Consider the following 12,447-nt stretch of genomic DNA (forward strand, 5'->3'; position numbering starts at 1 on the left):
CTCAAGCATGGCGCAGATCACTCCGTCGCGGACTCGCGGGGCCACACCCCACTCTATTCAGCGGCACTGCACGGCCATCACGCTATCGTTGACCTCCTCCTCGAAGCTGGCGCAGGTATCAACGTGACGAACGAGGACAAATGGACGCCCTTGCATGCGGCGTCGGCCAGGGGACATCTTCAAGCAGTTCAGTCTCTTCTCGCCTGCGGGGCGCATTCCGCAACCCGTAACTCGGGTGGTTGGAGCCCTCTCAATTCCGCAGCGTGCAATGGCCATCTGGAGGTAGTTAAATTGCTGCTAAGACACGGCGCCGCTGTCGATAGCCGCAATGATGACGGCTGGAGTCCGCTAACCGCCGCTGCTGGAAATGGGCACACGGCCGTGGTCGAAGCCCTGCTGGATAGAAAGACGGATATCGAGACACGTAATGATGGCGGATGGACTTCCCTAGGAATTGCAGCGCGAGAGGGCTATCCAGAGACGGTAAAGGCTCTTCTAGCACGCGGTGCACACAAGAATGCCACGAACATCCACGGCTGGACGGCGTTGCATGGCGCAGTGGAAAGTGACCAACTCGAAATAGTTAAGCTTCTCCTTGGACAGGGGCTTGACATCTCTGCCAAGTCGGCAACTGGATGGACGCCGCTGAATATTGCTGCGAGCAACGGCCGGGCGACAATAGCCCAGTTCCTGCTTGCCTCCGGGGCTGATCCAAACATGGCGCAGGATGACGGATGGACTCCGCTGCATGTTGCCACGAATGAAAACCATATTGAAGTTGTGCGAGCCTTGCTGAGGGCAGGAGCAGATCATCGAATAAAGAACCAGAATGGAAGAACCGCTCTTGATCTGGCCAGTTCAACGGGGCATAGGGATATAGAAGAACTCCTGTTGGGTGCTGGAGTCAAACGTCTTGGCTTCTGATGATGGGTATTGTTTCTGTATATCTCAATTTCCATAAGATATGATTGATTATTGGCACGTGAAGGACATATCTGTAGACATATCTGTAGACATAACTGAAGTGGACTGGTCGTAGATTGGATATGGGTTGATCCACCAGACTTGTAACATCCATGCGGGTGGGATTGCGGATATGGATATACCCATATCCATGCGGATTGGGTGTGGTTAACCTATTTTGATATTTAAACTACCTTACCCTTATAAACCTCCACATTGATCTCCTCCTCTAGAGTAGGAATAGGGAGCCTAGATACTACTAATAATACTAAGGAGGTAGAAATTATTCCTATTTAAGGACTAGAAAAGATAGGTTATCTTGGACTCGCCTGGACTCGACCGAATGCAACTTGAAATACTATCAATTTATAGATATTTGCGAAGCAATACTCATATTCAGGTCTAGCCTCAAGTAGTCTTAGATTTCCCATATAGCTTGCTTTCCTTAACAATCCAGACATACACGAGATACTTTGTAGTAACCCCACCTGCTCTTAGTTGACTTAGCCTTCATTCATAGGAATAGACGCCGTCACACTTGAACCAAGTGTTGCGTAGCTGATTACAGCCAGAACCTGTAGGTCCGAGAACTTGACTCCAGCCGTCACACCTTCCTCCGGTACCTCTATCCGACGGCATCCAGACTGAAACTCAAACTCTTAAAGGCCGATTGTGCAAGTCTCAGCTTGATGCTGACCAAGCCAACCTGGGTACTGACTACTCATATGCCGATCTCCGGCCGAGAGATGATAAAAAGTAACAATCCGTTTAATCTCTCGATGAAGGTGTCGGAAAGTCAATCAAACGGGGTTACTAATCTACGCATTGCGGGCGTACACTCGGATGGCTGCGCTAGGATAGTCTCATTGCTCTGTGCTGGCCTTATGCAAAGAAGGATAAGACAGCATTTATGAAACCTCAACGTCGCTCAGAATTCTGCGGTTATCCAGATACTGCACGTCTTTACAGCTATGATGAGCTCCTCTGAGCATTCCAATAGCGAGTGGCTTCAAAAAGGGCCAAGTCCAGAGAAAGTGAAGCAAACATTGTGGAGCGCATTCTCGAGTACACCTTCGTCATCCTTTGTGTCATTGTCAGATGGCCATATCCATACACAGCTCCTCATGGTAGGCCCCCGAGCAAGCTGGACCGCATTGATCGCAGGCTTGTCAGCCTGCTGGGGGCCCGCCGAGGAGCATTCGCGAAAAGTCCTTCTACGTCATTGTTCTGAGAGTCAGAGCCAAGGGGAAAGTGAGGCATAGCGGGGCATCAGAGGTACGCTTGCTTCCTACAAAGGATTTGGCCCACAGAAGCTCACGTAGAGATGGATCCACTGTATCAAAAGTACCTTGGAGTACAACCGTGCGCAATTATCAATGAGACATCATGTCATGATGCATTCTACAGTGGTTTAGCTAGGGATCGCCATGCCTTTCGACCGAAGAGCGGGGATGCAATAGGTATGGACTATTAGGGCAATGACAAGCGATCAGCCTTTTGATGGGCTCCTAAGCACAATGGGGCACCGGAGGCGACGTCTCTCCACAATCGGTGGCCATTATTGCCAGGAGATGACGGCGGTAGGTGGACTCCCGCTTGAGGATTGATAATGGGGAGGAGAAAAGCAATCCTGACGATACATACAAGGATTAGAAATGGCGAAGACATATCTCATGTTGCCAATTGGGCTGCCTTCATGACTAATTCGCCAGGATGTACTACTGGAGGTGCGCTGATTGAGGTTCAAATGCAACTCTCCATCTGTAAGCAGAGTAGCACGTAGTATGGGCAGTGCCTGCTACATGCCTACCGAAACTTGAGATGTTATTCATATACATTGTGGGCTTGTATTGTCCTCCTATGACAGGACTGACATGTCTCGTCGTTTGTGATACTCCCCTTGTATCAAACTTACATCATCTTACAATACTTGCAACTCCTCCTTAGAAGAGAGCCAAGATACGTCAGAAAAGTCAGCCTCTATGATGGTGAAGTCACATCATGATGTTCGTGTCGACCATAGCGCCATTGAACTCCGAACTATTGCAAATCGCAAGTCATCAAAAACCAAATGACATCAGTCCCCATGGTCCAACCATTCACTCATCCCCATCTCAATATGTCTTCCCCCAACAACCTTAAGGCGCTATAGCTTCTGATCAGGCGGACGCGAGCCGATCGATTTTCTCTTCTCCCTTCGTAAGTTCCTCTCCGCTTCAAGAAGGTAGGACTGGATGCATTTGCTGCGGTCTGGGTTTTTTCTTACTCGTTGATCATTCAGCAGCGCCGTCAGGGTGGCCTTGATGCTGTTGTGGTACTCGCGGATCTGGATGTCAATGTTGCTGCCGGGGGAGACGTATTTAGCTGGAGAGGAGTCGTGGTCATGGTCGTTGGCTTGCGAAGTATAGGAGGCGGATCGTCTGTCGGCGATGGCCGAGTGCAGGGTAGGCAGCTGGTTGGCAGATGCTGCCGGCTGAGGGGATGGGTGAAGAGGGACCATTATGTGTGCTGTCGCTGTTGCTGCTAAAGATGTTGTCTTGAGAAGAAGTAATTGAATGAGCTTGAAGATAAACTGCGAATGTGTCCGTCTTATAGCTTAGTTCGTGAAGCTCAACGTCCATGTCCTCAAAAGGCTCAGACCTCAGAACGCATCGACCTCGTTACGCCACAGGTTACCTTAGTTTGTCTGTATACATAGCAGCCCTTGGCATTCGTAATCTGCGCCAATCGAAACAGGGTAGCGATCTGCTTGCAGCATCATATCCATGGCGCGGCCCCTCTTGCTGATCCTGGCTGTCTTTTCCTGCCAATGATGAGCTTGATGCCATCATGCCGCTGTCAGTCAGCGTCTCTACTCTCTTCAGGGTTTGGACGAGTCTGCCATGTTTCGTGATATCACACCTAATTCAAGTTACTCAAATTGTGCCTGGTCCTACTTTGAGATAAAGGGTACTTCTGATGGATGATCCCCGCGTCATGGTAATTCTTTATTGTTCATAGTGTCATTTGCCGCCGCTTATATCATTTCTGTCTGTGGATTTGTTGGATACATTCTGGATACTGGTCTATTGGCAGTTCGTTTCGCCTCCAGCCGACATCATGGCCTGTGCTCACTGTGGGTGTGGCTAGACTGAAGGCGAATAATCTCTCGTGTACGGCTTATGCCTATCATTCTTCAGGTTCGACTATTAGACCCTTCTTGGCCACCTGTGGGTCCGTCTCTCTGTGAACTACGACTTATGACAGAGGAGTTCCAGCCTCAATCCATAGATGTATGTGCGTTTTCACCCCTGGATATACCAGAGGAACAGTCTGGGTGTCCAACAACATGTTAGAAAATGACCTCACTGTATGCAGTTTCCTGGATACAACTTCAGACAGGTAGGATGCAGGGGCACGAACGTCAGGATGACTCAATTGTGTTGATCTCCACGTGGCAGCCTCGTCCCGATGAGTAACAAGAGGTATGCTGGTTACTTGTCATGGAGGGAGGAATGTGATACCAGTATCTCTTTAAGGGTTTGGTTTAAACTTGAGTAGGTGTTCAGATATGCATAACAACAACAGACTTAATTTTAGGGGATCTAGGGACATACTATGATGGTGCGTAGTTGAGGTGACCTCAATAGCCTCATACATACATCAAGGCCACACCCCTGACGTCATTGGTCGCTGGTCGCTGGTGCAACCGGGAAGCTTGGCATTATGCAAGTATATCATAGGAGACAAGTACTGAAGTACATATGACGGAGCAAAGCAAGCATTCTACAAGAGTAGTCTATCTAACCTTACCCATAATATCTTACCTAAGCATCCCCGCTCCATTACAAGCCCATCTAGCCAAGCATCCCAAACACCCCCACGTCATAAAACCGGCCCCCAGATCGCGGCCCCTTCAGCAGATTCCGACTCGCAGACAAATACAGGAACTCTCATACCTGATGGCTTGGCAGACCTTCGTAACAGAAAACCCACTGCCCAGACAGCTGTTGGTTGCTTCCCGAACGTCGGCCTGCAGATCAGCTCGGCTCGGCTCCGGCTCCGACATCGGTTCTCGGGGATCATAACTAGCTTTGATATGGTCTTGACAACGCCGAGGAGAGCGTGCGATCGATTGTGTCTAGACAGCTGATGGCATCGCCCTATAACATAAAAAGAAAAAAAATACAACAGCTGGGTTTGCTGGTGGTCACCCGCTCAACTACTAACCGGCCGGCGTGTGGCTTCTCTACAGTCAATAGGTGGCTAGGTGTCTCCTGGGTGAGTAAAGGGTGAGCACCACTTTACAGTTTACAACCAGGACGACCTAGGGTGAGTATGTGAGGTATAGGTTGTGTATCTCGACTCTTGCTGATGTCTCACCCTGATCATGTGACCGCATGCAATTAGATGCTTTGGCATCTGTCACACTACAAACTCGACAAGGTACACTCACTGCGATTTGAACCGTTTAGTAGTATTCAAGCCTTTCATAACCATTTACGTGAGGGCATGCAAATGCATCCGGATCTTGACCCGGAGATACAAGACCTCATCATCCAGCATCAGAGTAGCTGGCCGCTGAGTTTACGCACGGTGATCTTAGCAGCTTGAATATTCTAGCTCGTGGAGACCGGATTATCGGTATTATTGACTGGGAAACAGCTGAATGGTATCCGTCATATTGGCGACACACTACTGCTTGTTATGTAAACCCGCAGAACTATTTCTGGCGCGAGGAGATCGATAAATTTCTGGACCCAATGCCGAAGGAGCTAGCAATGGAACATATCTATACTCACGTCACGGCACAAGGATGGAACGACGATATCGCAGGAAAGACGGAAAAGAGACACGAAATGGAAAATTGGAAATGGACGCCTGTATTATAGATCTCAGCTTATGGTTAGTCAGCTATTGTTGTAGACATGTAGTTAAGTAGTATCCTGTTGATTTTGCAGCAGGTGACAAAGACTTATTATGTCCTACACACTCTTTTTCCTTCTAAAGTCACTCCTTTGTTTGAATTGAAATTGTGTATTGATCCTTGGGTGCATGCTCACCTAACATGGTGAATACAACCATGGTTCATGTACTCGTCGCCAAGGGCCTGACCAATATTGCGAAGATATGGGTTAGGCCCCTTGGTGACGAGTACATGTTGGCATAAACATTATGGTATTATTGCATCGGGTGGGCGGGGGAAGGTTATATCTATCGCGCTGAGCAGCCTCGGACAGTGGCTTATGGCTTTATCAAATTTCTCCACCAAACAACCATGTTCTCAGCAGGAAAGCTGCGTTCTCATCCCGAGCCAGCTTTTTGCATGGTTTGCGGCCTCAGGGAGGGGGAGGATAAGTGGCTCAAAGCAAGTGAGTCGATCACTGACTGTTCATCAGAAGCTTTATGTTAATAAGTACATTCAACTTGATTAAGTCTATTGCACACCGAGTGGGGTGAAAGTGACCAATCCCAGGCAGGACCCCTGGTATAGGTCGCTCGGGAGTGAGATACAGAATGGAACGGACGTGTATCTCTTTCATGAGCAGCCATGCTGGGATCATCTCTTGGAACATTTCGGCCCTGACAAACTTCATTTGGCCAGTCTCTTTGAGGCATTGGAGCGTTTACCACTCCCGAGAGACTATACCTTTCCTTCATATGCTTCATTACCAGGCAGGATAGGTCTATGTAAGTGGGTTGGAACGAAAGACGACCGACATGAATTCCCCATCCTCCCTGGCCGGTTTCCCCTTCCGAGTCTGGAAGAGCTGATGCGGTTCGCAAAAAGCCCTCCCAAGCCCTTGTCAATTATCGCGCAAAGGCCCGTCAGCCATCCAATAGATGGTTTCGGACACCTCTCATTTGACATTCTTGTGATTATATCAAGCGTGCTACAGACAAAGGAGGCTCTAGACCTACGGCGTGTGACACGAGCTGCAATCCCACTTTTTGCCAGCTCACAATTCTGGAGAACGCGATTTGCCATCGACGGAGAACGTGGCTTTCTCCGCCCCATAGTCCGGAGATTCTCCCCGCCGGAGGGCGATCATGGGATCGACTGGAGACTCCTGTACCATTGCACTGCCCGTTTGAACTGTAGTGATTGGTTTGAAATAGAGATTCGGGCCTGGGAAACCTTGCGCTGGCTTCGAGACACAGCTTCGGCTATACACCATGGGAGGCCACGTCCGCCCGACTTCCGGGGAGTCCAGCCCTGCAGCATTATCACAATACCACCCGTCGGAACACATTCATTGAGTCCGTCGAGATAACATCGTCGTTATGCAAGATTGCTATATCTGCGCTCCAAGAAGCAGGAGAAGTGAACATCACCGGGATCGAGTTTATCTTTGATGATGGTCGTCCCAGCGCCATGCTTGGCTACTCTACGCCTGGAGCGCAGCGGATGACACGCAAGAAATATGCACGAAAACAACGTAGAGGCCCTTTCGATGCCCATAAGCAGTGGCCATATCCAGGTGTTCGGGTGACGATGGATGTCGTCGGTCTACGTGGGATCGTGTACCTCAAAGATGCGAACGGGATCCACGGCGTTGCTATATACCATGGTGGAGAGGAGTTTGACGACATTGATGACACTCTCCATGTTGGTCTTGAGGCACATTACCAGGACGAACAAGAGCCGGTTGCATATTCTGTCTCCCTGGACAAGGTCGAAAAGGTCATTGCAGTAGTTGATGTGAGTCTGTGCTTATTTCCCTCGCCTTCTTGCCCTGCTTGACGCTCGCATAGAACCGCAAGATGATTGACCTGGGAATTTCCGGGACGACAACGAAGCGGTCTGAATACGTTGAGGATGAGTGGGATGATGTTGTGCAATGGTATAAACAAGATAATGCCTTCCTTCTCAAATCCATGTGATATCTGTGGGAGGGTGATTAGTTTATTTAGAATTTGGCGCGGTCTCCAGGAGATTGAGCCTACTATACCGGTTATGCTAGATAGCTCGAATTATATTAATCGCTGAATTGATCATGTGCGTCTGGATGCATAACCGACACGGACCTAACACCTCTCGCATCTTCATGTCGCTCTGTAGACCCATTGTGACTATTTGCTCGGGCAAGAGCTGGCGCTCCTTTGAGATTCATGTACTCGATATAAGATACTAACCCTGAGACAAGGCTACCGATTCTTCTCTAACAAGTGGGCCACGGACCGATTTATTCTTTTCCCTCGCACTGCCTCAGCCTCGACAAAGATCACTTCGTGCATACCGGAAGGGCGTATGTTGGTGATAGCAACCAGAGTCACTCATTCATCTTACTTTGTTTCTTTCTCAGCGCCCGCGCCATGGCTCCCTCGATCCGGTGGCTCTCTGTCGCCCTCTGTGCTCGGCTAGGACTAGCCGTTGCAGGATCAGGCTCGACAGACGTCGTCACTTGCAAGGAAGAAACTGATGTCTCAAGTAATCTCTTTGCAAATCCATCCTGGGAAAATGGCCTATCACCGTGGTCGTACAGCTTTCCGGCGCAGACGACGAACGCACGTGCAACTGATGGCACCTCTTCCCTGTATGGACATCCTAAACCAGGAGAACCAGGAGTAGCTAAAGCAAACTAACTGGGCTTCAGATCTCTTCCCAACCGGGGTATGGGTCCTGAGACATGAATCAAACCGTGCAGAATCTCGTCCCCAGTACCACGTACCAATTCTCCGTTGACCTCCTGCCTTGGGTCACAATTCAGATATAAAAGACCATTACCTAGATGTAGAAAGCTTGGTCAAAACTACGACAATGATCCAAAGAAGGCACAACAACCCGCGATAAGAAGAGTAAACAAATCAAATCGTATGAGATGACGATATCGGTTTTGGATGAAATACTTCTTACCGTAGACGTGGTGGGTTGTGATTTGGGCGTGCTGTGTGAAAGCATTAAGATTGTTTGCTGCATGCATGTATAGCTGCTACCAGGGAATCACATGTTGGCAGTACAGTTTACAGTCTCTCCAATCCCCGTCACGAAAGACAGCAGTGCGACGCTACCAGGCTGAGTCGGTTCAAGGGACCTGGTTTGCCTCTAAATTACATATCTACCTTCGATACGTTATTCTAGTCAACAGAGAATTACAAGAGATGCGCTGGTGAGCTTGTCTTCAGGTTAAGTTTTCCTTAAGTCCATAAGATGTCGTGTGGACGCGAATTATATCCGCTTAATATTGTCATGTGGATAATAGCGACCATTCTGCGCAGTCTGAGACTCTGAGGTGTGGCATCTTGCTGTACTGTACCAGGGAAGCCTTGTCACTTGCATGGTGAAATGCATACATGCATTGTCTGACAAACGACGCCGACTTAGCAATGTATTTCTCACCTTTTATTAGATTGGAATCGCCACCCACGCTTAAGCTTTCATTTCATCATTTGACGTCTACCAGGTCACTAGGCGATTAAGTTATGGCCTCTATCAAAATCGCTGAGATCTCTCGCACAGATCCCGAAAATCTCTTGGAGAGAGTATCAATCACTGACGTCAAACATCTATCCTCTTACAACTGGATTGAATCCTCTATACCTACGATCGCCATCCCCGGTAGCCCTGCCCTATGGACTCCGCCACAGTCCGCGCAGAGGCAGGTGAAGAAAGACTCCGGTCTCATCTACATAGCCCAGAACGCCGCTCGCCACGCAGAAAGTCCGCTTGAACCCTTGTTTCGGGCCTTGTATATCGCACACCCTACGTTCGATATCCGGTCCGTGGATCTAGTGACTGATCGAAACAATATGCGCAAGCTCTTGTCGTTTATCAACCCTAGCTTAGATAAGAGGGGATTGGAACCCTTTACTATTGAGGTTGAGGTCACGAACGATACCGCTATATTCTGTCGTGCGGAGACAAAGACGTTCGAGGTTATCGGACCACGTCAATGCAAGGGGTTTGGGCATGAGTTTGAGAAGGCGTATATAACGGTCCAGCTGGAGGGAAGTACGGGGCATCATAGGATTATCTCCTACCAGCTCGGTGGTATGAAACTGTTGGTGCGCTATGAGACGGACGGATACATTGCGAGACCTTCAAAGGCATCAACGGCATTGACTGATAGTAGGAAACTAATGCAAGACGGCGACGACATATCCAGCATGCTCAAATCACTGTCTCTTTCTCCTCCAAACCCTTCCTATGCGGCCTCGGACAAGTCAACCTTGAGGATCTTGGAAAAGGGCCAAGTCGTGCCGATCGAATCAACCCTCGAAATCAAAACACGCACCTCCAAGAGACATATTAAAATTGACGAAGTTCTTCCACAGCTGTGGGTATCTCAGACTCCGAATCTTGTCCGTGCCTACCACAGGAATGGTTTGTTTGAGCGACCAGAGGTTGAAGATGTTAGTGGTGAACTTAAGAGGTGGGAGGAAGATCACCATGCGGATCTCGGGAAATTAGTCATATTGATTAAAAATCTTATCTCTGTGGTCAAGGAAAGTGGTGCGAAGGCTGTTATCAGGTATGATGATCGATGCGACAAGTTGGTGGTTTGGAAGCGTGAGGGTGGGAGAAAAATGTTGCCTGACGACCTTTACTCCATGTTCAACGAAGGAAGATAATGAAGAAACTTGGGAGTTATTGTGTTAGCAAGTCAGTTTCTATCATACCTGGATTCAGTGTATTAATTGTGCAACTAGACATTAGTGAGAGCAAGAATAAGTAAGGGAACAAACAACGCAGAAGACAGGGCTGGTTTGCAGACCAGCATATACCCTCCCTACTGCTAAACATTACTAACAAAGAGAATCCCTTGCCTCAGGTAAAGGAGAAAACGCGCGCCTTCATAACCACCTCGGACAGGCTTTATTCTGATTTTATATAAATTAGGCCTGGTGTGAAGGTATCAGGTGTGAGTCCGATTCTGCAGCTCAACTTTGCAGTTCAGCTCCATTCTCATCTACAGGTGTGCAGCAGTTTATTTTTCCTAGCTATTGCTCGGTAATATTGGTCGCATATTTGGTATCATCATAAAGATACTTTGGAGATCCACTGCTGAGTCCATACAACGAGGTCAAGTACACACAATGCCTTTCGCCCTACGAGAAGCGTACTCAGAAGATGCTAGTGCAATGGCACAGGTCATGGTAGCCGCTTACCAAGACCATCCGATATGGAAACGGATGATGCACTGTGTACCGGTCCCCGAGCAGATTGACTTTGTGGAGGAGACACTCCAGGAACGTTTCGAATCAAGTGGTACTTTTTCATACACCGTCATTGAAGATGCGTATTCGTGAGTGAGGCCAGCTTATTGTCTTCCAGGGAAGGGCAGGAAGGAGCGGGTGGCTGACCTTTGAGGCCATGTATGCTAGGCGGGTTGTTGCGTGGGCTGGACTGAAGTACCCGAGCCAAGACTGTATCCTGGACAAAGAACGAAAGGCAGAGACTACCCTTCCGAACGGTGTTGACGAAACGGCGGCGAAGGACTTTTTCGAGGCGTTGTCGCCTCCACTCGAAAAGTACGGGTATAATCCAAAAGAGCATGGCGGTATGTGGGACTTATTAAAGCCAAGAATATGACAACTAGGGAGCTGCTCTCGAAAGCCGGGTGTGATTCTTTCACCATTTCTTTTTTCGCAGCTAATTTCTGGCTATTCTGCAGAATGGCGAGGCTTGGTAGTTCACCCGGCTTATCAACGACGTGGACTGGGAGGCCAATTGGCTGCTCACCGCAATGATATCGCTAAGCGTGCGGGTTTCGATGTGTATGGTGTTGCAAGGGCAACCTCGCGAGGTCTATTTATACACCATGGGGCAGTTGTTCTCGGCACTTATAGTGTCGACATGCAAAAGTATAATGGAAGCTGTCCGGCTCATGGCCAGGTTTATGTTATGCGACAGGGGCCTAATGTTGAGAATTGTCAGGAAACAGCAATAGCAAAGGGCGAGGACTGAAGGTCTGATTCAGGAGTGTTGATGATTTTACTTAGTCTCTATTCTTGCTCTGGATGTGGCTGTGGCTCCTCTGTAATAATCATGCACTATGCCTATTAGTGACGTCTCTTCTATATGTGACAGAGGCAGAAAGAGCTCTTTGTGTCGTATTACCTTCTGCAATAAACCATATTGGTTTACAGATATCTCCAATAAAAAGTCAAACGGATTCTTGTCTGATTGCTGTCGCCATCAATAATTTTCTCACATAGGGATCTTTATTAGCCTTTCATGATACTTATTATCAGATTCAACTCAAAACTGAGACCTAACTCTGGCGCAAAATTCTACACATGATCTCTTCATGTAATTGCAATTTCGTACAGAGGCCATTGCGATACCTACCCCTAAATGAGAGTAAAAACAGAGAGGTTGATTATGGAGTTAAAAAAGACAAGGTGAGGAATGCACGACTTACTGGGCAATCAGCCCAATGATCACATCAGCAATTCTTTTCAGTTTGGATGAGGACCCTCCTGCCCTCGAGCACTAGCGCAGACCCAAAAGGTGCCTGGAATATCCAGAGTGAAGCATTCCATACTGACGACCGGAATATT

The 12,447-nt window shown here is 48.4% G+C and overlaps 4 protein-coding genes across 4 annotated transcripts; 3 read left to right on the top strand and 1 right to left on the bottom strand.

Moving 5' to 3' along the window:
* Positions 1–2,978: 2,978 nt before the first annotated feature.
* P174DRAFT_496652 (uncharacterized protein) lies at positions 2,979–3,463 on the bottom strand (the record flags this gene model as incomplete). The annotated part of the gene is made up of 1 exon (XM_024830889.1): positions 2,979–3,463. One exon carries the CDS (start codon positions 3,461–3,463, stop codon positions 3,110–3,112), a length of 354 nt encoding a protein of 117 aa, XP_024678777.1. The 3' UTR covers positions 2,979–3,109.
* A 2,757-nt stretch (positions 3,464–6,220) lies between these two features.
* P174DRAFT_463644 (F-box domain protein) lies at positions 6,221–7,827 on the top strand (the record flags this gene model as incomplete). Its single annotated transcript, XM_024830299.1, has 4 exons — positions 6,221–6,314; positions 6,406–7,131; positions 7,158–7,645; positions 7,699–7,827. The coding sequence occupies 4 exons, from the start codon at positions 6,221–6,223 to the stop codon at positions 7,825–7,827; spliced, it is 1,437 nt and encodes a 478-aa protein (XP_024678778.1).
* Positions 7,828–8,977: 1,150 nt separating this feature from the next.
* On the top strand, positions 8,978–10,523 carry P174DRAFT_290752 (uncharacterized protein). Its single transcript, XM_024821593.1, has 2 exons — positions 8,978–9,272; positions 9,348–10,523. The coding sequence occupies exon 2, from the start codon at positions 9,367–9,369 to the stop codon at positions 10,513–10,515; it is 1,149 nt and encodes a 382-aa protein (XP_024678779.1). The 5' UTR covers positions 8,978–9,272; positions 9,348–9,366; the 3' UTR covers positions 10,516–10,523.
* Positions 10,524–10,980: 457 nt separating this feature from the next.
* Positions 10,981–11,851, top strand: P174DRAFT_424373 (GNAT family N-acetyltransferase; the record flags this gene model as incomplete). Its single annotated transcript, XM_024825194.1, has 3 exons — positions 10,981–11,189; positions 11,269–11,444; positions 11,559–11,851. 3 exons carry the CDS (start codon positions 10,981–10,983, stop codon positions 11,849–11,851), a joined length of 678 nt encoding a protein of 225 aa, XP_024678780.1.
* Between the last annotated feature and the right edge of the window lie 596 nt (positions 11,852–12,447).

This window comes from Aspergillus novofumigatus (genome assembly GCF_002847465.1).
Source record: "Aspergillus novofumigatus IBT 16806 chromosome Unknown P174scaffold_8, whole genome shotgun sequence".
Lineage (NCBI taxonomy): Eukaryota > Fungi > Ascomycota > Eurotiomycetes > Eurotiales > Aspergillaceae > Aspergillus > Aspergillus novofumigatus.